General features: G+C 42.6%; 1 protein-coding gene across 9 annotated transcripts; it reads right to left on the bottom strand.

The window, feature by feature from the left end:
• Nucleotides 1–454: 454 nt before the first annotated feature.
• PARP6 (poly(ADP-ribose) polymerase family member 6) lies at nt 455–24,917 on the bottom strand. Of its 9 annotated transcripts, none has more exons than XM_043985085.1 (23): nt 24,730–24,915; nt 20,917–21,104; nt 20,307–20,384; nt 19,365–19,459; nt 18,854–18,932; nt 18,404–18,494; nt 17,907–17,973; nt 16,799–16,948; nt 15,457–15,667; nt 15,016–15,069; nt 13,308–13,403; nt 12,709–12,801; nt 12,434–12,559; nt 11,492–11,557; nt 10,401–10,468; nt 8,742–8,790; nt 8,330–8,442; nt 6,843–6,915; nt 6,060–6,129; nt 2,628–2,707; nt 1,613–1,676; nt 1,270–1,354; nt 455–855 (listed from the first exon to the last, which is right to left on the bottom strand). In XM_043985085.1, exons 2-23 carry the CDS (start codon nt 20,917–20,919, stop codon nt 753–755), a joined length of 1,914 nt encoding a protein of 637 aa, XP_043841020.1. In that variant the 5' UTR covers nt 20,920–21,104; nt 24,730–24,915; the 3' UTR covers nt 455–752. The 9 variants fall into 9 exon arrangements, 7 of the variants coding, with proteins under 7 accessions (XP_043841020.1, XP_043841025.1, XP_043841022.1 ...); XM_043985090.1 differs by having other exon boundaries at nt 15,517–15,667; nt 24,730–24,914; XM_043985087.1 differs by having other exon boundaries at nt 8,330–8,439; nt 24,730–24,914.

Genomic DNA, 24,917 nt, shown 5'->3' on the forward strand with positions numbered 1-24,917 from the left:
ACACAATTCTACAGGGAAAGGACTTTAATCTCTCTCCCTGGACTAGAGACGCATTACGAGGCTACACTGGATCATTAGGTGAGATCGTCCATTGGGAGGAAAAAGGAGGAAATGAGAAAAGCCTCAACCCTAAACACCTGGCCTGGAAGCTCTGAGCAGTCTGACCCACTGACCAGGGAAGTGCTTGAAAGCTCCTCCCCTCCTGCATCTGGAGCAGGATTTGGTATCAAATGGCACTGCTCCTTATTCCCTTTCCCATGAATAAACTGGCTCACAAAAGGGAAATGTGGGAGAAGAGATGTATTTCAATACCAGGGGCTCACAACCTTCAGTATTCATTTTCTTGGTCTTCATTAACAAAGAATATACCCCTCTCCTTGGGAATGGTTGTCTGAACTAAAGTGAACACTTAGCCAAGTGTATATGCCAGGCAGACCACATGGACAACATCCAGTCCACAGCACCTTCCATTTTATTGGTTTATTTACAAACAAGGTGAAGTCAACAGGGAAATACAAGGGGTAAGGGTGGGGAGATGGGGTTAGTCTGGGCTGTCCAGATGTGGGATGGATCCCAGGCTAATTTCTCCCATGGGCTGTTTCTCTCCTTTTTCTTTGCATGTCCCTTAGGGACATCTCCTCTGGCTCCTTGGAATGGCCTCCTCTGATGCTCCTGGGTCCCACAGTGAGAGGGGTTCTTCCTTCCTCCATGTAGAGGAAGGGTAAAAGAGGGGTATGAGGGCCAGGGCCCCCTCAGTTTGTGTAAACCTGAGTTCCGATCACACGCATGATTTCCTTCTGGATCTTGGGGTCCTGAGTATTAATGTTGGCATCACCTACTTGACCATCCTCATATCTGTCAGAAAGGGGGTGGTGAGAATGAATCAGTATGAATGCAAGCAAGGCAGGGTAGGATGTAAGCATGAGTGAGTGGAACTGTGAGCAAGTTATGTTTGAAGGGACAAAGAGAATATGTGAGGCACCTGCCTCAGGAGTCTCACCCCACTTCTTCCCCCTACTCCCCCCAAATTTATTATTCTCCAGTTTGATGGGGAGTGAATGCAAGGAAATGTTGGAGTCCTCTTGGCAGGCCAGCCCCATCTCTGTACTCCCCCCCCTCCCCCACCATATAGTGGTGAAGACCCTAAAGCGGGTTCCCTCAGATCCAAATCCTTGATGACAGAAACAAATTTTCCAAGCAGCATTGTTTCCTACCATTCAACAACCCTATTCCCTCTATAAACTCCCTGGTTTACCCTCTTCAACTCACACAAAGAAGAATCGTGTACAGACATGGTCAGACACAGGGCACACCCAGATATTCCCGTGTTTCTGGAGGTCCTTGGACGTGATCACTGTGGAGAAAGGGACCATGAATCAGACACAAAATTCCCAAGGGCCACAATCTAGTCATGCCCAAGAAGGAGTGGAGTAAGAAGGAAGACATGAAAGAACAATATCCTGCAAAAGAAACCACACTCCTCCACTGGGTATGATTCCCATCATTAACATGGTTCCCGCAGAAATGCTGGATGTTGTCCTGTGACCAAAATGAACAAAAGAGAAGAACGAGAAGATCTGGAGGGCACTTTGGGCAGGGCAGAGTCACTCACCTTCACAAAGTGCTATGCAGTTCAGATTCCGACTCTGAAGGAAGCGGGACTGAATGGATCGGGTCTGGAAAACAGGAAGCAAATAGGAACAGAGGTAGGTCACCCAGAAAGCTTTCTCTGGGAGGAAAGAATAGCACCACTAGCAATGAGAGCTACACTGACTCAATCTAGAGCTGAAATCTCCCATCCTCCAATGACCCCTACTCATTGCCCCTCACCACCTTTGTAACATTAACCCATACACAAAAACATAGGGGGTACATTTTACAGTGCTTAAATATGCAAATACACAATACAGGTTGTCAACTTGTGTGCATATGCCTGCATATCTTGAGTTCTTGGCAAATACTGCGTGTCTCCTGTGTGTCAACTCAACAAGTATTAAGTGCCAGGTGCTAGGGATACAAAGACAATACTTTTTCAAGGGCTAGAACTATACTCTCCCACACGACCCACTCCACTTCTAGCTTCTACACCTTATGGAATAACTAACTCCTCATATTGCCAATCAAGATAACCATCATTTGTCCCCCATATACTTATAACCCCAAACCTGCCCTAAAGGGAAAGCAGAAAATAATTTAAGTCTTTGCCCATTTGTCTACAACTACATCTCTTATAAACACATAATTTTGTCTGATCTTGAAAACTAAGTAGGTTCAGTCCTGGTTAGCACATGTATGGGAGATTGACTAGGAACATTAATTAAATGTTATAGGCTAGAGAACTATGGTAAGATGGATAAAATGTAGGACCTGGAATCACAAAGACTCTTGTTCAGATTACCCCTTACTAGCTTTGTCACCCTGAGCAAGTCCCTTAACCAATCTGTGCCTCAGTTTCTTCATCTGTAAAATGAGGGGGTTGGAATAGATGACCTCTAAGGTCTCTTCTAACTCTATAAGTATAATGCTAGGATCCTATAAATGCTGAAGTGAACTTGCTTACAGTAACATCCAGCCTCCCACAGCCCAGTGTACCCACATTAGCTCCTGTAAAGTTCTAGGTAAATTACCTGAGGGATGGTGTTCATCCGGTTGTATCTCTGGACTAGCTCATCCTTAGAAGGCATCCTATGCTGTCCTTTTCCCATTCCTGCCACAGATCAATATGCCAGGTGAAATGAGCCCAAGATAAGGAGAGTGAGAGGGTGGAACATGAATTCCTGGGTGTCAAGTGTTAGGGTTGAATGAGATGAGGGAGCAAGCTCAAGAGTAGAAGGAACACCAAAAAAAAAAAAGGAGAATAGAAGGAACAAGGACAGTCACTCCGATCATAGGATGGAAAAAATTGTCTCTGGTCACAGAATATGACAATATCAGAGTTGACCAGCAACACCCAACTGAAGCAAGAGAAATGCAGTCCCATAAAGGAGATTGTGAAATGTAAATAAATCCCCCATCCAGTAGGCTTTCCCTGACTTTCCCTCAACTCCAACACACTGTGCCACCCAAGAGCCTATCCTCACTGATTATCCCACTAAGTATCCCAGAGTTTGTCCAAGAATCCTAAGTAGGCTGTATATCTGAGCATCCCCCTATAGATGGGCTCCAAATCTATGGGAAAGGGACCCAGCTGGATTTGAGCTACCTGAAGGTAAGAAAATAAAAACAGAGGGAAGAAAGGGAGACATGCAAGGTTCTTGCTAAAAGCCCTCAGGGCCCATGCAGAAGGGCTTCAAACAGGGTTGGGGACAGGAATGGTGCCAGTAGAATAGATCATAATAATTAGGTATTACTGGGAACCTACCCTAATACCCCTCAGTCATCCCAGTGGAATTCTCTTTCCCTCTATGACTTGAACTCAGCAACAGTCATGGCCCCAGGGGAAGATAGAGTTTGTGATATAATTTTTTGTATGTTAACAGCTGACAGAATGTTAAGGCTTATGAAGCCATATATATATATATATATATATATATATATATATATGAGGGGGTTGGAATAGATGTATATATATATATATATACACACACACACACACACACACACACATATATATATAAAATCTCATTTGATCCTCACAACAATCCTGTGAGATAGATACAAGTATTATGATCCTCATTTTTCAGATGAGAAATTAAGTTATCATATAGCTATTAAGTTATCATATAATTAACTTCTAATTAATAACTAAGTTATCATGCAGTTATTAAGTTATCATTTAACTAACTTCTAATTAATAACTAATTAAGTTATGATATAGCAATTAAAAGATCTACATTTCTATCATTTAACTAACTACAACCCAAACATGCTAACCTTGGCCAATTGATCTGCATGAAAAGGCCACAATGCCCCATAAAACGATCACCCTTACCAAGATGCCTGACCCATCATGTAATCATATCCCAAACAGAGCCCAGTACAACAGAAACCTCAATGGCTGAGCTAAGATGCTGTGGATCCTGATTTATTTGTCCTGCTGGGCAATCATACACTTCTTCCTTCTCCTTCCTCTCCCTTCCATCATCTTTGGTCATCCTCTGGCCTTTGTCATATCAAGACCCTAGCTCCAAACCTCAAAATCCCCACTGAACCTGGAAAGCTCTGCTGCCCACAAGATGCACAATGACAGGAGGTGTAGGTCACAATTAACACCCAAATTCTATAGGGGTAGAAAATAATGTACCAGCTACTCAAGTCCCAAGTTTGATTTTGCTGGAAAAAAAATAAAAACAACCTTTTAAGCACCTGACAACTGTGGACCCCACAGGTTACATAGAACAAGGTCACTTAATCCCTACAGGGAGCTTTAGTAGTAATCCCTATGAGACAAGACAAGCCCCATCCCATCTTTCATCCTAATGCATTCCACCTGTACTATCCATATGTCTCAAATCTATCTATGATTTTCCTGCCAGTTTCCCTGAGCTCAATCCATGAAAACATGAAGGCCATTTTATTTAATGTTTTGGTTCTGGGACAGGCACTGTTAGGAGTTCCCCAAACAGAAATTAACATAGCTATAGATGGAACAACACAGACCTATGGTCTTGTGCCATGCATATTCACAAAACCCCATATCTCTTTGGATTTCCCTAACCTCTAATCTCTCATATATGCCCACATACAATGGCTAGGTCAGAAAAGTCTCCATTAATAAGATTCCCTTATTCCCAGCACTCTTCCTACAGTGGGTGAGGGACCAAATGGGATTTGAGCTGCCTAAAGGCTGAGAATAAAGACTCAGAAGATGGAAGAAAGGAGGACATGCAAGTAGAAAGTATCACAGTTTGGGCAAATGAACATACACCCTTATATAAGCCATCTATGGTGAATATAATCATTGATTATGCTTGTGTGCAATAGTATTGATAGGTAGAGTGGGAGAGCTGAAAGGCATAATAATGCCTTCCTGTATGTATCCATAAATTATGATAATCCCAGATAATCTTATAGCTGTAATACTAGGAATAAGTACTAAGAACCAGAGAGCCTAGAGAGAAAGCAGGTCAGGGTAGACTACAGGAAAGAATTAGGAAACTAGACATGGAATAAAGACTTCTCAGAAAGAACCATGTAGAAAAGGAACTGGGGACAGCTAGGTGGCACAGTGGATAGAGAACTGGCCCTGGAGTCAGGAGTACCTGAGTTCAAATCTGGCCTCAGACACTTAACACTTACTAGCTGTGTGACCCTGGGCAAGCCACTTAACCCCAACTGCCTCACTAAAAAAAAAGAAGAAGAAAAGGAACTGGTCTGAGAAGGAAATAAACTAGGAGACAAAAAAAATCCAGGAACAAGGGATCAGTAAATCAGATTTATCTCCTGAAGTGGACAAAACTAAGACTCCATATCTCTTCTTTATCCTTAAGACTGCCTAAATGGATAGAAGCTATGCCCTAATCACTTTTCAAGTGTGGAAGAGAGGGGTTTTGCACTTAGACATAACCTGAGAGAATGTGGAAATAATGAAGGTGTACAGGAAATATAGTAAAGGGTTATGTTCGTGTTCCTATAACCATCACAAAGAGACCCTGCTCTCAGGTGGTAGCAGAAAGGTGAAAGAAGCCTATATAATATCACAAGAGATGGGTATTGCTGGAAACCTACCCTTTTTGATATATGGGCACAGAGATATACTGTTATCACCCATACATATGTCTCTAGAAACAGGACTTCAGGAAAAAGCCCACTCAGTTCCCTACCCACACTCCTCATGAGTTCACTGGTTCAAAGCTAGGCCTGTTCAGTACTCCCCTGCTTTAGGATCAAAGGGAGTGGAAGGCAGAGGCTTCCTAGGGATGGACTAATTGGGAAGGAGAGGATCTACATTTCTAAAAATAGATAACAGCAGGTCGAGTGCCCATAGAGAGAACAGATGACAGATTGTGTGTCCATGGAGCAAAGTAAACAGGAGTGACACCACAGACCATATGTCCACGAAAGGAAAACAGACATGTGAACAAAGCTTAGGCAGCCACAGAAGGAGATGGACGACTTACCTGAGTATCCAAAGGAAATACTGGAGATGGGGCTCAGGTAGATGCCTTTGCCATACGCTGCTCCATGCAGCTTGCAGGGAAACACCAGGGTGAGCAACATAAACTGCCCCGCCCCAATGACTCTCCAGGAGGGAGGCTGCTTCCTAGGGTAACTGTCTGTTAGCCACACAGCTTACCCTCCTCTCTGTCCCTCTGTCTATCTCCCGACCCATTCCAGCCTTACAAGCACCTGCTTTGGGCAGGAGTTAATTGAGCTAAAGTAGTTAACCTTTCCATATCTTAGAGGAGAGGGGTGAAGGGAGTGAAAGCACCAAGTCAGTCCATGTTCCTACTGTGGACACTATGAGGGAGTAATGGCAGAGCTGGGACAGGTGAATAAGAAGAAACAGACTCTCTGTGACCACTTCCCAGAGTCACTGGGGGCAGAGACTTGTTCAGTCAACATGAGATAAGTCAATGCTGAATCAATATGCATACAGGGAAAAGTTCTGTCACCTGCTACAGAAGGTTAGCTCATCAATCCCCAAGCCTAGAACACAGTAATATTCTTTATACATGGATTTCCCCAACAAACTCTGCTTAGGACTGAGTCCACACCAGCCACAGCCTCTATATTACCCTGACCTCTCGAATCCCTTGGATAGATATGGTGGCACCAAGAAAAATTAGAGTTCCAAGCCTTCTGTTTGGGAATTATTAGGAAAAGATAGGAGAGTGCTCTAGAGCTTCCCACCACCACAAAGCAAGGATGTTAGACAGGGAAAAGAAGAGCCCTATTCTTACCTGGAGTTTGGTGTAGGATGCATTTACCAAGCCATTGCGCAGGATCGAGTGCCAATTTTCAATGTGGGACCCACTGGAAGGCAGGGATAGAGGACAAACCCCCACAGTGGTGAGGTCCTGGGAACAGCCCCCAAGAGCTAACAATGCCATCCACCCTCCCAGGACACTCAAAGAGATGGACAGATTCATATGCACTCATTGAAAAACTCATCTATTATCATAGCTTCAGATAGCACCTCTTATACATGGCTCTAAACTTTACTTCTCAAACTCCAGCACAGACCCATATCCCCCACTGTCTTCTAGACATTTCCACTCTCATCTCCTCTTATCACCTGAATCTCATGGGGCCTAAACCAAATGCAATGTGGTACAGGGGAAAGAATGCTGGATTTGGAGTCAAAGATCCCGAGTTTGTAGCTCTATCACTCACTAACCATGTAATACCAGGGAAGTCACTTAACTCATCTATAAATTTAAGGGGTTGGACTCAGTGACCTCTAAAGTCCCTTCCAGTTTTAAATCTATGATCTGATATCTTGATTTCCCTATTTCTGATCATGGTACCATTATTCTCCCTGTTAACCAAATTCAAAACCTCTACGTTATCTTTGATGCCATCTTTTTAGATGCCCCAAATCCCATTAATTCTTCTCTCAGTCTTTTGCGATCTCCTTTTTATTCCCACTACTCCACCCTGGTCCAGGCCCACTTTATTACTCAATGGTCTCATCTCACAGCCTTCAGTCTCTCCCTTCTCCAAATCTATTTTGCATACCAGACTAAAACTCCCTTGAAGAAATTTTTATTTCCCCCCATTTCTTCTCAAAAACTTTTCAGTGGTTCTCCATTGCTTAGCTTCAGGAATTTAAAGTTCTTCATCACTAGCTCCAATCTACTTTTTCAGTCTTATTTTGCAATACTATCCCCAAAAGAACTCCTTGGTCCAGCCAAACTGGCTTACTCACTCACTGACCTTCAAATAAAACTGCTGAGTTTCTGCTTCTGCATTTTTTACTCAGATAGTTCCAGCGTACTGGAAGGACTTCACTTCTCTTCTACGCCAATATAAATCCAACCAATATTTTTAAGAGTCCCATTACCTCTATGGAGCCTTCCCTGTCTCAGCCTTCAGTGATCTCTTCCTCTTCTAAACTCCTTTAGCACCTGTCTACAGCACTCATTTAGTACCATGATGTTACCTCTAGATTCTCTAGACTAGAGCTATATATGTCTCCTGTCTCCTCAACTAGACTATAAACTTGAGAGGGAAGACCATATATTACGTCTTGTATCCTCTACAAAGATAGCAGTGCTTTGTACATACAAAACACCTAATAACAGTTTGATTACCTGATGGATGAATCAAGTATACAGAACATGCACACATATAATCAGAACCCTGACATCCATGAACCCAGGGAACAAATGCCCTCCAGTTCCTCTGCACCACCAGCCCTCCCCAGCCCCTACTTCCTCTCCCTCACTGGAAGGCGAAGGTGCTGCCATAGAGTTTCTTAGCCGTCCGAAACCGGGCCTCCTTGGCAGGAGGGCTGCTCAGCAGGAGGAACTGGTGAGAGGTGTGCATGAACTTCAGCTGCTGCCCAGGGTGGGGGGAATCAGGGGAGACAGAACAGAGATTGAGATCAGGGAGGGAGGGGTGATGGGGCCAAGAAGTAAACAAGCCAGGAGCATAAACCTGACTGATCTCCATAGGATCAATACATGTTCAGGTACCAAGATGGTCACTGTGGGACACAACAGACTACTGACTAAGCCTGGAGCTACTAGGGTCAGTAACAAAGACAGAACCTCCCTGGCCTGCCACCCCCTACCCCATCCCTCAAAAAACTTAGAGGGTACCAAGGAATTTGGGGGAGAGGGTCAGGGAACACTTACCCTGCTGAGAGGTAGCTTGACAATATGTGATCTGTTGCTAGAGATAATCCTGGGGAGAAATAGAAATGAAGGAAAGAGCATGGAACAAGCATTGAGTCTGGACCAGCCTAAACATAGGAGTAAAGGAAGTATTCCCTCTAAAATTGAAAGGGAAAGGTACCCAAGCAAAAGATTACCTGGAAATTCAGGTATTGTAGCCAGGTTTAATGTGAATAGTGGTGCTTAGAGGTGCTCATAAGTCACACTAAAGCTATTTGCTAGGCCACAACTAATTTAACTATTATGAATGTCAAATACATTCATGTGTAAAGGGAAAGCCATCAGCTCAAAGACTGATGGCTTAGGGAAAACACTAAGTCACTGTGGGCACAGCCTAGAAAGGAGTTCCTAGCCTTTGGGGGAATGTGTGGTTTTCCATAACCAGTTCTAAGTAAGAACTTTGACTTGTGGGCCCTTTTTTCACACCCCAGAATTTGGGGAAGAGGCCCAGCAGGGGGAGAAGGCACCTGTAATGAAAGGGGAGGGAAGGGAGGAGACCTATGCCTCTCCAAGTATGTAAGACCTTTAAATATATGTAGTAAGAATACTTGTTTCTACATATAACAACTACTTAAAAACCTACTATGTACAAGATTGATTTCAGAACTACCTGTTGAGAGCCTTTGGGAACTTATAGAAGTATGTACGTTCCTTGTAGGAGCTAAATTTTTGTAAGTCAAATGGAGATAAAGGTAACGTTTCTAGAAGGCTGGGAGTTGTTCAGTCTCAGGAGAAAAGAAAGTATATGTTTATACTGGTCCAGGAAGAAAAAGTAACCTTCATCCCTATCCACATCCATATCCACCCCCCCAGAAGAAAGGAAATGGCCACCACATCCATCCCCCCCAAAAGGGAGTGGTCTCTAATTAGGTCTTTTTCCCAAAGAGGTCATAAAAAAGGGAAAAGGACCCACACGTGCAAAAATATTTGTAGCTGCTCTTTCTGTGGTGGCAGGGAATTGGAAATTGAAGGGATGCCCATCAACTGCGGAATGGCTGGACAAGTTGTGGTATATGAATGTAATGGAATTCTATTGTGCTGTAAGAAACAATGAGCAGAAGGAGTTCAGAGAAACCTGGAGGGACTTGCATGAACTGATGCTGAGTGAGATGAGCAGAACCAGGAGAACACTGTACACAGTATCAACAACATTGTGTGTTGATCAACTGTGATAGACTAGATTCTTCTCAACAATACAATGGTCTAAGATAGTTCCAAAGGACTCATGATGGAAAATGCTCTCCAAATCCAGAAAAAAAAAAAAATGTTGAATCAGAATGCAGATTGAACCATACTATTTCTCTTGGTTTTTTTGTTGTTGTTTTTCTTTTTTGAGGTTCTGCCTTTTTGCTCTGATTCTTCTCTCATAACATTGACTAATGCAGAAATATGTTTAATGTGATTGTACATATATAACCTATAACAGATTACTTGCTGTCTTGGGGAGGAGGGAGGGAGGGGAGGGAGGGAGAAAAATTTGAAACTAGAAATCTTATAAAAACAAATGTTAAAAACTATCCCTAAATGTAACTGGAAAATAATAAAATATTTATATGGAAAAAAAAGGGAGTGGTCTCTGCTCTCGTACCCCCCAGGAGGGAGTGGTCACTGCATCCATACCACTGCAGGAGAGGGTGGGCCAAAGGATCCAGCTTGTCCATCTGTTTCTTGATTTCCAGATATGAGCCCTATAGAAAGAGCATCCACAAGATTATCCAGTGAATCTATCCATAATCATAACAGCGTGATCAATTCTCTCTAGGCAAGACCCTGGTATTGACACAGGGGCAAGGGGAAATATTAAATGATAAATAAAATGTATATATTGCTCCAAGGCTTATTTAGGAAGAAATTTTCTTATAACAAACTTACGAAGTAGATAGTACAAGTATTATCATCTCCATCTTACAAATTAGGAAAATGAGACTTTAGTTAAATGACATTCATACAATTAATAAACATCTGAGGCAGAATTTGAACCCAGGTCTCCTGATTCTAGATCCCATGCTTTATCCACCACACTGCACTGCCAGCTATGGTCAATACCCTCAGAAAACCTTTAGCCCAAATGAAAAGATAAGATACATATATGACAACTAAAGATGCTTATAAAGCACACAGGTGAACCTTACTTTATGTAATATGGTAGCCCTGACAAGTATATAAATGAAAACCAAACTGAATCTCATTTTAAATATACCCCTCCTAATTTATTCTGGATTTATATGTAAGGAAGAGACATACGTAACAGGAATAAAAATTAATCTCCAAATATTCTGGCAAGGAGTGCCAGATGGGAAGGGACAGATATGAAGGGGAAAGGTAAAATATCTGGAAAGGAGTAAGTTCAGGACAGATGCTTCTCCTTATGCTTCCTGAGGCCGCCCTGTTCCCAGAGACATGGGGAAAGGGTCAAGGCCTTGTATCAACCTAAACCTCTTCCCTCTACCCTAAGCTGTAAATTACCCCTCATTTTCCCTAAATGTTCATAGAATAATCCCATCCTTCCATTTCTTATCCTGAATACTGCTAGAGCTATGAGGAAAATGAAGAACATAGAGGACTTTGAGGCAACAGAAATTATAAAATATAAGAAAAGTTGAAATAGAGCCAACAAGACAGAAATCAAGGAAAGGCAAGGTGATGGCTGGAACTAGATGAAAACAGCATAGAACAATGACACAGGTGAACAGTCAAAGGATCAGGCATACCTGGGTCATCTCCCGGATGGACATGACACTGTCCAGGGCTTTCTGAAGCCGTTCATAGTTCTTCTTCTGTGGAAGTCAAGGAAAAGTGGAGAGCCATATGTGTGAAAAAGGAGAACCAAGTGTTGGAGAGGACAAAATTTTAACTATATTTAAGTTCTTTGAGGAGAAGGAAAATGTTTTCATCTCTGAATTTAACAACTCCCCACTGAGTGCCTATAAGGATACCTATGACATAACAGTATCATAGATTTAGAGCTAAGAGAGACCTCAAAGGTCACCTAGTCTGATCTCCACAGTTTTAGAAATGAGGAAGCTAAGACCTAGAAAGGTTAAGGGACCTTGCTTAAAGTCATTAGGCAGCAAGTACAAAAGATGGATTTTAAATTCGGGTCTTCTGGAACCTTATTGCCTTTTCAAAAAAGTATATTAATGAAAATTATATCCTTTTATATGTGTGCATAAATTTGTAAGACTATATACACATGTGTGTATAATTTAGATACTGTAACTGATTAACTTAAAGAGAAACCTCCAGACTGTCCACAGTAGCCCAACTTCTTCATTCTTCTAAGTGGCTAAACCCTGGAGTCCAAGTCAAATCTCCTTTTTAGTGGGATCTGGACGTCAAACTGCATTCCCTCCCCCCAAACTAGAAACCTGAAAGGAGCAGTCTCTTACACTTACCCACTTGCCTATTCTCTTGACAATGAAGGGGCCAAACCCTCTCTCTATATATCCCTTAATGCTCTAGCTACTTGGCTCCCCTAGTTCCTATGTCTTGAAATTAAGGGAAAAAAACCTTCCATCCTCAGATCCTTAAACCGTGATCCCCCACATTAGGCCCCTGATACCCTCTATGTCCCATTTCCCTCCATCCTTCATGATCCTTCAATCCCTATATCCCCTGCCCTGTCTTCTCCTCCTGTTCCCAGCCACATTTACCTTGGGATTGAAGGCGAGAGTCTTGGGGTCACTGGGATCCACCACAGATGGGTAAGGCTCAAAGATGATGCTTTTTCTGGGAGATTCTAATGCTGCCCGGCACATAGCGACAAGCAGGTCCACCACCTCAACAGGAGGGAGAACAGAGGGCCAGATAGTATGGGGTAACTTTCTGATGTTGGGAACCACATTCCATTCTGCTCTCCTCTACTTTCTGAAGGTTCAGCCCCTCCTGTTATTCTTTACCTCTACCCACCCATTCTACCCTTTCCTACCTCTGCTCCTGTAGCCACCTCTTCTGCAGCTCCAGACATAACCCCCAGTGTGTAGAAGGAGAAGACACAGAGCTCCCGAGTACAAACAGCTGGCTAAGGGAGTAATAGATGCATCAGACAAGTTCAGGGGGATGGGGGGGTGACATAGGACTAAGTTAGAGGAGGAGGTGCTCCCAATCTTGACTCTGCAGTTGGGTAGGAATCTGAGGTTCTTTCAACTATCAGCAACAAGTAATCAATAAATGGGTACAGTCTTTTATTTAAATAAGGAGTGCTGCTGAAGGGCATCAGATTTCTATTACATTGCAATTTAGGGCCTAAGTTCATAAAGACATATCCCACTTTAGATCCCACTAAAACTCTGGACAAACCAGCTCCTCCAATGAATAATAGGGCTTGGGAGGGAATAGAGAAACGAGATAAACAAAATGTGGCACAGCTCCAGGACAAACTCATCTATGTTTCTCTAGAGGCAATAAAGGGGTCCACTCCCAAATCCTAATGTCCTTGGGCCAGGGCTCCAGGGAATGAAATATGTTTATGAGGAATTAGTCCAATGAGAGGTGTGCAGGGCAAGGGAATTACAGAGAAAATTATACCTTGAGCATAGACCCATTCTGGAAGACATGCTGCTCATCACATACTACACAGTACTCATTCAGGGTTGGAATCCTCTGTTCTGCATACTTCATAATCTGCAGGGTAAAGGGAGTAGAACCATATTTTGCCAAGACACCATGAGATGCCGCTCTGTAAGCATGAGTCTGTACACCCAAAACAATCTGAAAATGAGAGTTTGTTTCTCTTCTTCCCTGTTTCTTATACCCCCATCTCCATCACCTTAGCACCTAGGACAGAGCCTCATACCCAAGGTAGATAAGTCTATTCCAAGCTATTGTCCAGAGTACTGCAGCATTTGCCCTAGAAGCCCAGTTCAATTTTCATAGGGAAGTGTAAATTTGTCTCTCTATCAGTTAATTCTGAGGACTAAAAATCTCTATGAACAAAGCTACACTGAAAAATTATTGTGGGAGATAGCACCATACCATAAGAAGCTTACTGTCTAAGACAGAAGAACCAACAGAATAGAGAAATTCCTTGCTTAAAGTGCTTCCATAAAAGCTTCTTCCTTTAATATGGTTATTCTGATCAAGAGCACTTTTCACAAAAAGCAGCATATTCTGATTTCACAATTTCTGTGAAAGACTATGGCATGAAAAGAAAAAAAGGGGATAAATGTATTTAAGCAATTGTTGCATACCTACTAGGTGCCAAGCAGCATGAGATGCAAATCCTTGCCCTCGAGATATGTGCTATCTAGTGTAGTAGAAAATGCACAAGACTTAAGAGTAGGAAGATGTAGGTTAGAGTTCATACTTCACTACTTATTAGACTGGATAAATGTCTTTTTTTTTCCTGAGCCTCAGTTTCTTCACAAATAAAATGGAAGTGATAAAATTTATGGCTAGGTGGCAAGGTAGAAAGGGCATTGGACCTGAGGTTGGGAAGACCTGAATTCAAATCTGGCCTCTGACCCTTAATAGCTGTGTGACCTTAGGGCAAGTCGCTTAACTTCAGTCTACCTCAGTTCCTTTATCTGTAAAACAGGGATAATGACCACACCTACCTCACAGGTAAAAGGAGACATCTGTAAAGTGCTTTGCAAACCTTAAAGCACTACATCAATGCTAGCTTATTACTGTTGTTGTTGTTACTGCTACTGCTATCGTCTACTTGATAGGAACACTGTATAAATCAAATGGAGTAACATGTAGAAAAGCACTTCATTAATACTAAAGCACTATGTCAACATACTATTTACTCCTTCGATAGAGCTGCGATTTTGTTTGTGGGCATATTTCCACCATCAATGAAAATCATAACTCCATGCATTACTAAAAAGTCTTCATGAGTTGCTGTGATCAAAAAAAAAAAAGTATATGCTAATAGCAAGTCTTCTGGTGATGAGAATCTCCAAACTCAGCTACTAAGCTGATCTTTCGATGGCTAACCGACACCAAGTCCATCATGAGACACATTCCGGAAGCTTACAATCCACTGATATAATCCAAGAGTCACCCCAACAAGATTGTAGTAAACTCATTGAGGGCAAGAATCATGCCTTTTTTTTTCATTTCCCAAAAAAACAAGTATGGGAGGTAGAGAGGAGGACATAGGGTGGAATAAGGGGATATATATGATAGTTAATTAAATGATGGAATATGCAGTTCAAATATGGTAGAAAAAAAATAAGTACAACAATGAGAAGAACTTGAAGGGATTTGGATGGGACCTGAGCTTGTTTACCTGGACAAGAAATCCATATTCCAGGGTGGGAATGTTCTTGCAGTGACCACTGACCTGACAAGGAAAGAGAAGGTCCCTGTAAGTCCTCTCCACAGCCTAGGGTACTTACCCCAGTGCCACCATGTAGTAATAACTTATTTTATGTCACCACCCTTCAAAAGCTTGTCCTTTCTACCTGATGGTCTGGTACCACTGAAATATACCAAGGCAGAAATTAACTAGCAACAGAGATTTAACCCATTTTTCAAGCTCCATGTAAATGCATCCCCCGCCCTCAACCCTCTCCAACCCCAATCCTCATCATTTAACAATTCATGGCACCTCAGCAGAGACATTTATGTAGCACAAAGCCATGTGAACCTAAAAGCCTTAATCCCAGGAATTATTCTACCCATTTCCACCATTCCAACACCCCAACCAATTCCTACCCAGACCATGTACCAAGGGAGAGGTCCGTGCTGGGGGAGGGAGGCCCACGTGCTGGGGGCAGGGGAGACCTGCCTGGGGGCTGGGAGGGTAGCCAAACACTTCTACTTTGGGGTTCTTCATAGTACAAGATATAGAACGGTTCATGAGGCGCCCAACACGCAGCTCTGGCACACCCAGTTTGCCCTTCAGCATGGAGTCCTGGATAATGGGGAAACTGGGGGACCTAGAGAAAGGAAGCAAAGGGTAAAGTGCTACAACAGGGACCTTTCTGAGCCCCAGAAGAGAGACAGAGGCAATGGGGACCTAAGTTTGAGGCAAAGTTTGGTATGACAAAGATCCTAAGGCCTGAACAAGGGCCTCACTAAATCTGAAACAATCCTATCTGTCACGCATATATTTTTGACCTACCTTGCTATATAAGTTCATATGTCTCACACCAGGAGCCCAGGATCAGCAAGGTCCATGTCTAGGTCTTTGCAATGAATGTCCAGCCCTAGCTATCCCCCTATGACCAGGAGATATCTGATAATACCTGTTACATTTATTCAGTCAATAATGAGTGCCTACTATATGCAAGGTACACAAAAAAATACCTACATCATAGGTGCTAAGTGTTTGCATCCCAAAGGGCTAAGTCCCTAATTTTGCTAACAGTAGGACATGGGGAACTATATTGAACAAGATAACAAGATTCATCTGTTTATTCCCTTAAGAGTAATTTCATAGGCACCTGGAGAATGCCTGGTTTCTGGACATCCTGAAAGTAAAAGCAACAGAAACATGAGCTTGAGAACAAGGAATGGGACGCTATCTAAGTCAACTCAAAATGACTAGTTTCTATACCCAAAGATAAAAGATGAGGGTTGAGTGAGGAAATGGGTTTTAGTACTTACTCCCTATCTCTTTTTCCCAAAGATCAGAGGAATGAGAGAAATGGTAGAAGAGATAGGAGCAGAAGAAAGAATAATGGAGACTAGAGGTGGAAAGAATAGGACATAAGGAATAGAAGGGAGATATATTAGATTATATATTAAAGGACAACAAAACAGAGAGAAATAAACAGAAAGGAATAGGTATGGGGGTGGGGAGCGGGGTTAGTGGAGTAGTGGGCCCATAAGTTTCACTAGATACACACATACAAAAAGCTTGTTTCATTTTTTCCTCTTTATATCCCCCAGTAGTTAGCATATTAGATGCTTAATAAATGTTTATTGATTGATTGATAGCATCAAAAAACAAAGGAAGGGATGGAATGTATAGGCCCAGGAAGTGAGGGTCAAAGAAAGATGTAGGAAAATGAAAATAGAATAGGAAAGAGCATGAGGAGGGCTGGAGCTTCTAGAGCTACACTCACTTGGGGATAGGCGAAAAGATGCTGAGGCCTGCTCGAAATTTCTTGATGGTGCCACTTGCCTTGAACCAACTGTGCCGCTTCTCCTGCTGGGTCTTCAGGAAGTCGTTGCTGAGATGCTTCCATTGTTGGGATGTGAACATTCCAAGGATCCTCAGGAGAGAAGAAAGAACAGTTTTGAATGGACTCAATAAAGAAGGAATGATCAAAGACTGGATGAGTAATTCAAGTCAATCACACCTGGATTACCAGTTTGAAGTCAGTTCTGGCAGAAGACTCATGATCTTGACACAAGTGGCACAAAGAAAATATACCACTTATCAAGTACTCAGCAGAAAACAAAGGGACCCTCCCCTAGTGGTCCCAAGTCTGGTGGACCCTGCCCAATGGAAGCAACACTTAGTAGACTAAACTGTTAGAGATTCCAAGGGTGGAATTTCTTGTGGAAGGCATCTGGAAATTGATAGTTCATGCCCTAAGTATTATCAGTGAGAAACAGGGTAGAAGTGAAACATAGCCCAGAAGGGATGCCTTGCTGAGTGTCTGTATGAATATGGACATAAAGAAACACAATGGGAAAGAAGCTCGAACTTTGCTGAAAAGTGAAGGAAAGGGATTCAGGCATGAGAATGGTCATTACATTATTCTCTTTCCTTAGCTAAACTCCATGGTTGCCTCCCCAAGGAAAGACTAACAATGAGCATATCAATTATTTGACCTCTAGGATTGTGACTGATTTCAAATAGCTAAGGACAAAAAGAGCAGGAATTTGTGAGAACCACAGCTAGAACAGAGAAATAATCCAAGATAGACTCCATATTCCTTATTCTTTGAATACAGGGATCATTCTTAACTACTGGGATCCCAATCAATGCCAACTGAGATGTACTCAATCCCAACTACTGCAAAATCCCAGCAACTCCCATTGGCTTCAAGGATGAAGAAGCAATCAATATCTTCTAAGCCCTGATTATCTCTCAGAAGGAAATCTTTGGCCAAAAAATGGTCTCCCTGTCTGCCAAACCATTTACACATATGTACACCTGCTCATCTGATTGTCTATCTACAACCCTCCTATCTGGTAACAACTAGAAAAGGTCAGAATTCTTACTTTTTCAACTGAAGACCCAGCCCAAACCCTTCCTTATTGGATGGTTGGAAAACCTCAATTGATGGTTCTGCAAAGAGAATAACAATATTGAAAACTGTATTCACAACCAGACATCTCAAGAACACAGCTGAACAATGAGGATATCAAATCACCATTAAGTGGGCAGGACTAAAAAGTATAGAGATGTGGGAAGGCACAGCTAAGAGGCCTTTCTCAGTCATTTATGCAAAACTGCTTCAAGGGCCTTTAGATAAAAGAAAGTGAAGGGTATACAACTAGAACAAGGTCTGTGAGTTATCTAATTCCAAAAGAGGCCAGCAGAAGGACTGGGAAGAAGGGAACTAATTTAAAAAGTAGGGAGGAGGAACAACCTAAGAGATTGTAAATCTCCCATGCTTTAGTTAATCCAGGGCCTGAAGAAAGGAAAGGAACACTACATGTGAAAATGCAAACTAAACCCACCAAAAGGTCCCAGCCAGCCCAGTAACCACTTTTACCAGGTCCATCAAGGTACTGAGAGAGTGAGAACCGTAGCCTCAACACAATGGGCTCCGTCCGAAGGACCTTCCAAGCTGTGGAGACTTCCTCCTAGAGGGGAAGGGGTGAAGAAATTGCTTCGGTCACAGCCTTGATCATGGCAACAGGAGGTAATGGCTGTTGAAGGGGTAGAGGATTTATACATTTACATATACATACATACATACATATGTATGAATGTACACACACAAATAAACTTGATATTTACCACACATAAACATATATACGTACAAATGCAGGCACATGGACATACCACCATTATCTGCTGATAGTCTAAGGAATGAGAGAGCCCAAAGCACATGCTCTAAATTGAACACACAGGTAAGGTGACCCTCCCCCTTTCCCCTACTCTCAGCGTGGGAATGTTTATGTTTCCCAACATGCTCTGAACACAAGTCAGCGTCACTTACATCAAGGAAGCTGATGTTGATGTGGAGGTCAATGTCCACATCATCAATGGTTCCATATTCTCTGCAGAAGTACACATGGCTAAAAGTAAGAATCTTGGGCTGATGGGGGCAAGAGGGGAAGTTGGGAGACAGGGAAGGCCTGGGCCTAAGAGACTAATGCAGATGGAGGGGTGCCAATTAATCTGGGTTCTCTGTCCAAGTCACTCATTTGATTAAGATCTCTCCCAGGGCAGCTTACTCTGGGGTCTACAGAACCACTAGGGATCTGTGGATAGCTTTCAAGAGGTCTGTGAATTTGGATGGGAAAAAATTACATCTTTATTTCAATATAATTGTTTTCCTTTGCAGTACTAGGAATTTTATGCATTTAAAAACATTCAGAGAAAAGGTCCATAAGTTTCACTAGACATACACATACACAAAAAAAAAAAAAAACCAGTTAAGAATCTCTGTTCTAGGGGAATCATTTGAGGAAAAGAGTCCTGCCTCCCTCCAACCCCACTCAGCCCACCTGATGGACACTGAGTTCTCACTATAGATCTCTTTCACGGCCTCGATGTCAGCATCAAGCTGTGGATGTCGGTATAAATCTGCTGCACAGCTCCCCTAAGTGGGTGACAAGAGTTGGACAACGAAGAATAAGCAAAAGGAGAGACAAGAAGATGGTAATTCCAGAGACAGGAATAGGTAGAATCTGCTTATCAATTTAGATCAAAAAGGGGGGGGGCAGCTAGGTAACACAGTGGATAAAGCACCGGCCCTGGATTCAGGAGGACCTGAGTTCAAATCTGGACTCAGATACTTGACACTTACTAGCTGTGTGGCCCTAGACAAGTCACTTAACCCTCATTGCCTTGCAAAAAAAAAACAAAATAAAACAAAAGGAACATAAATGTGGCAGACCACAGAAAATGGTTAACCCAGGATGTCCAGTACTCTAGATGTCCTATCAACTGTATGCTGAGTCCAAGCCTCATATGTACTAAGAGTCCCTAATTTCCCTGCCCAGCCTTAGATCACGCCTTTGGTATTAACTACATCTCTCTGTATGGCCCTGAAGCAAACTAGGGTAGGGGTGGGGATATGGGATATGTGCCAAAGAATACAGAAAATAATTCAAGCAGGCTCTGTATGAGGAAAGTCTCTACCAGTCCTATGCTTTGTATTCTATTCAGAGCAGTGATCATTTTCAGGAATTGGTACCAAGATGATCATTAAGCCCTGTGGTTAGTGACTAGTGAGAGAAGTAACTGGCAAAACACAGATTGATTATTTCCATCCACAGGTAAGCACATGACTACCTTCATAGGGACTGTCCCAACTCCTCTACATCAGGCCTGAGTTGGGGAGAACATGACCACATGACCATGTTCTGAGTCCGCAATTATTAGGGGTCTGAGATGTGGCCAAGTCATACCTTTCAGCCATGGATCAGTCTAAGGGAGGTTCTCACCTGTACTCCATAGAGGAATTCCTCTGACTCATTGTCCCCATCTGAATCATCATCAGTCCAGTACTGGCTTTTAATGTCCTAGAAAGAAGAACAAAGGTACAAACCTTGCCTATGGGCAACAGAGGGTACATGTACATGAGAGATCCATACAGGTAAACAGTCCCTCACTGATTAAAAAAAAAAAACTGAGCTAAGAGAGAGAAGGAGGAAGAAGAATGGGAGGAAGAAGAAAAACAAATATCTCCTTTTCTGAGGCTGATATTCAGGCTCTCTTAATTCTAATCTGACATTCCCTAGATTCCCTACTACCCCAACCAAATGATCCAAATCCCTTCCCTAATCCCTAATGTCTTTCCTTGTCCTTCCCATTCTCTCCTCTGATTCCCCTTAGAGTAACCATCCTCACTCCCAACCTAGTTCTTAAAGTCCCTCTCATGTCAAACCCTATCTTCCATCTCCCCCCATTCTCTCTTCCATCAGACCTGGGTGACGAAGAGGATAATAGAAGAGTCCAGTCTATACAGTAGCCACTCTGCCTGTATATTCCCTTTTTAGAAATTAAACCTCCATGGCAGGTGTCTGTATCTGCATCATGAAGGCAGTTCCTCACCATTGGGTCAGTGGTTCACACACACTTCCCGATCAGCACTAGGCAGTACCCCTCCATGCCACCAACTGAGGTCAGCAAAATGGACATCCAGAAGACCATACAGGGAAGGGGGAGGGATGTTATCAGGGGCTAACTGGAGATCTGCCAGGGATAGTGGACTCTGTCACTGTGGTAGCCAAGTTGCTGTCCTAAAGAAGGTAGACAATAGTTGGTTACATCAGTATTCCACAGCTATGGGGTCAACATAAGCAGGCATATAAAGACAAACATGCTTACAAGCCCCTTTATAAATGTACATGTACAAGCTCATTCATATGTATGCACATCAATATGAGCACTTACAGATTATACATGCAAACAGCTGCATTTATCAATGGATAGGAAATTCCTTTGAAAAATAAAAAATGCTATGAAAATGAAAAACTTTGTGGCCTATTTGAGCTCAAAAGAGAGGGAAAGGGTCATAAATAGCCCTCTACTAGGTGAGCATAACTATAAATTCCAGGAGCCTGGATGTCAAATCTTAAGACATACACTAAAGAAGCACTGTCCTTTATGACTAACTTGGGAACCTGGGGCAGGATCAGTTAGAACCAATGTCAGCCTTATAACTCCTGAGATCTCCTTGCAGCTTCACTGTCTCTATTCTAAAACCTTCACAAGTAAGAAGATGATCACTTAACCCTAACTGCCCAGCAAAAAATAAAATTAAATAAATAAAATAAAAATATTAACATTGCTCTGAAACTCTTTATAATTTAACTTATTCACATTGGACATTCTCTGATGAACATGAAAGGGCCAGGCCAAAAGAGTTTCCTAAGCTTATCTAATAAGAAGCTGCTCCCAGACAACAGAGGATTCAACAGTAGTCCCTACAAAGATCCCAGAAGACTTATTTCTAGGATGCAAGTGTAGCCCACATTTACCCTGAAAATCCTATAGCATCCATATTACTTCTCCTACCCAATACGACCCCAAGGAGCTGATGGGTTCAACAGGTCCAACCCTGTTAAAACTCTGTCTACAGCAGAAGCCATCCATTTTTTAAATACCTAGAAGACTCAACAGCAAAGTGAGGATAGAACTAGCCTTAGAGTAGAATTATAAAGTGTTCAGTATGTTCTAGGCTAATAAAGGGCCTTCTGAATCAACTTCAAAAGCCACCAAAAACATATGCCCCCTACTCCTTCCACCCCCCTTTTATGTACTCTGTGTGATATCTGTGAGGTAACCATGAACTAATGTACAAAAAAATACTACAATTCAATGTAAATAGTAAGTAGGACTAGATCTAAACGCTGTCTTGATTAAAGGAGGCACCTATGATATTTAGAATATGAAACACCAGAAGGGCCTCCCCATCCCCTTATTTCCCAAATTTCCCTTGTCTGAAATGCCACCCTTAGAGCTTCTTCCTTTGGTTTAAGGATTTTTTTCTCCAAACTCCACTTTTAAAAATGTAAGACCCTCTGAAAGGAAAATTCATTAAATCACTCCCTCCATTTTTTGAGTTATAGTTTATTAGGCCCAAAGAATGACTAGGATTTAAGATAGCATGAGTATTCCAAGGAGGTATTTAAAGAAGATGTCTGTGAATACATTTAACAGGCCTTGAGAATTCCAGGATGATGTCTAAGTCTCTAGAATATTACAAGTTAATTATAAGAATTCTGAAAAATAAGAAACACACAAAAGAGATGAGGAGGGAGGGAATAAGTATTTATATAGTTCCCACTATATGCCAGGCATGGTGCATGAGCTTTTATATATATTATCTCATTTGATCCTCACAACCACCTTGCAAGTAGAAAAAAAGAAAAAGATCAGAGGAAAACAGAAACAATCAGGACTTTTATTAAGTAAAAAAGTAACATAAAATACTCATTCAAAACAAATATAAGTAATGTGGAAGTTTTATATAGATATATTGTATAGATATATAAATGATTGTTAGAATCTTAAAATTTAAACTCCAACAAAAACTTGGGGGTGGGTTTAAACTTTTAATAGGGCAATCCCCCCAAGAGAAAAGGAAGAACTCTATATGGCATGATGATCAAAAGGAAAGAACCCAGGCCTTTTGGAAAAAGCAGAGGACAGTGAGGGAGGGAGAGAAGGAAAGAGAGATGGGAAGGAAGGAACGAAGGAAGGAAGGAAAGGAATTTATTAAGCACTGGTTATGTGAAGAACAAGAAAAGTATTCAGGTGAAGGTGGGGACCAGGAGGAGCGAGAAATTATTTAGGTAGCTGAAATCATATCAACACCAAGCTAGACCTGGAAAATAAGAGATAAGTGGAGAGAGGAACGGAAGCTATAAAAGATTCCCAAACAAGGCAATAAGCATGTTCCACCCATGTGTCTATGCATATGTTTATCAGTTTATATTCATACATGGGAATCCTAATATCTTTAGTTTTGTGCTCCAAGTCCCTTCCTAGGCCAAAGAGGTACCTGCCCTATGAGGACATCAAGCTAACATCAGTCAAAGCAGAGTTCTTAGTATGCAAAATGAAATACCTATATGGCATCTATCACTATTTCCCTATTATTAGACTCCCTAGAATAATAGATAACAATGGCAATTGACAACACTTTAAGGTTTTCAAAATGCATTAGATATATATTATCTCATATTAGTCAGCCCTGTGGGTTCAGGCCCAGAATTAGCCATAGATATTGTTGCTTTTATTGTCAATGTTCCCTTTTTCCTATCAGGGTAGGACAACTGTACAGAATATTTCTTTTTCTTTTTTTTTTTTTTTTTGGTGCAGAATATTTCAATATTTCTCCAGGAAAGGGATAAATGCAATCAAAGACAGCCTTTAAGTCACTGGTAGTCAGGGAGGGTACTCATGTGCTATACCTATTGTGGACCTTAAAAATGTCCTTCCTTGTTTCTGACAAATCAAAAGAAAGGCCTCCTTTGAGTGGACAAAAACAACTCTGATCTGGATTTCTCTGGATTCAAAGATGAAAAATGGCAATATCTGTTCCCAAAGAGCTTACAACTCAATAGAAGGAAGAGACAAGTATGTACACAAAAACGAAGGGGAGGGAAGTACTCTGAAACATAGATTTAGAGGCCAAAAGATGCCAGAGGTCATCTGGTCCAACCCCATTATTTTATAGATAAGCAAATAGAGGCCCAGAGGAGATAAGTTAACTTGCCCAAGGTCACATGGGAAGCAGGTGGCAGATCAGGGATTCAAACACAGTTCTTCTGACTCCAAACCCAGTACACTCTTTCCACTATATTAAATATAATATTAGTTGGAATGAGAAAAAGGACAGAGGAGAGGTGAAACAGAAGCACTGAAGCCCGGAGAGGGATAGATTTCCTTTCATTGGAAGGGTCACAAGAAGGCCTCCTGGAGGCCCCCCTGAACAGGGGCTTTAACAAGCAGGTATGTGGAAGGAGTTCCCTTGTAGGGAGGAAGATGCAACTGCAAACCCCTAGCCTCACTCACCTCCAGTGACCTCCCACCTCCCCCGAGGGACGGCCCCCTCCAGGGAGCTCCTGCACAGCCTCCCTCAACCATCTCCAGCGCTCGAGGCCTCGTGCCTTCCCTTCCCCCCGCCCCTCCACGGACACATACACATCACATACACACATACATACACGCACACACACGCGCGCACACGCGCGCACACGTCCGTCCCGTCTCCATCATCCTCGCCCGGTCTCCATGGCAACTCCCGGGATGGCCCTCCTCCTCCCCCTCCACCTCCTCCTCCTCTTCCTCCTCCTCCTCTTCCTCCACCTCCCCCCTTCCTCCCTCTCCTCCTCCCCAGTGCGCGCTCACCACTACCTCATTCCCGACGATCCCGGGCCAGGGCCCTGTCACTCCGCCGGGAGGATGGATGGCTTGGGGGCCCAGGGCTGGGAGGTCCCCGGGCGAGGGGGCGGGAAAGCAGCGGCGCCTCGGCCCGGCCCGGCCCTCCCCGCCCCCTCTTCCTTTGCTCCGGCTTTCGGCTGGGGAGTGGGGGGAAGGGGGGT

The sequence above is a fragment of the Dromiciops gliroides genome, chromosome 2 (assembly GCF_019393635.1).
Source record: "Dromiciops gliroides isolate mDroGli1 chromosome 2, mDroGli1.pri, whole genome shotgun sequence".
Lineage (NCBI taxonomy): Eukaryota > Metazoa > Chordata > Mammalia > Microbiotheria > Microbiotheriidae > Dromiciops > Dromiciops gliroides.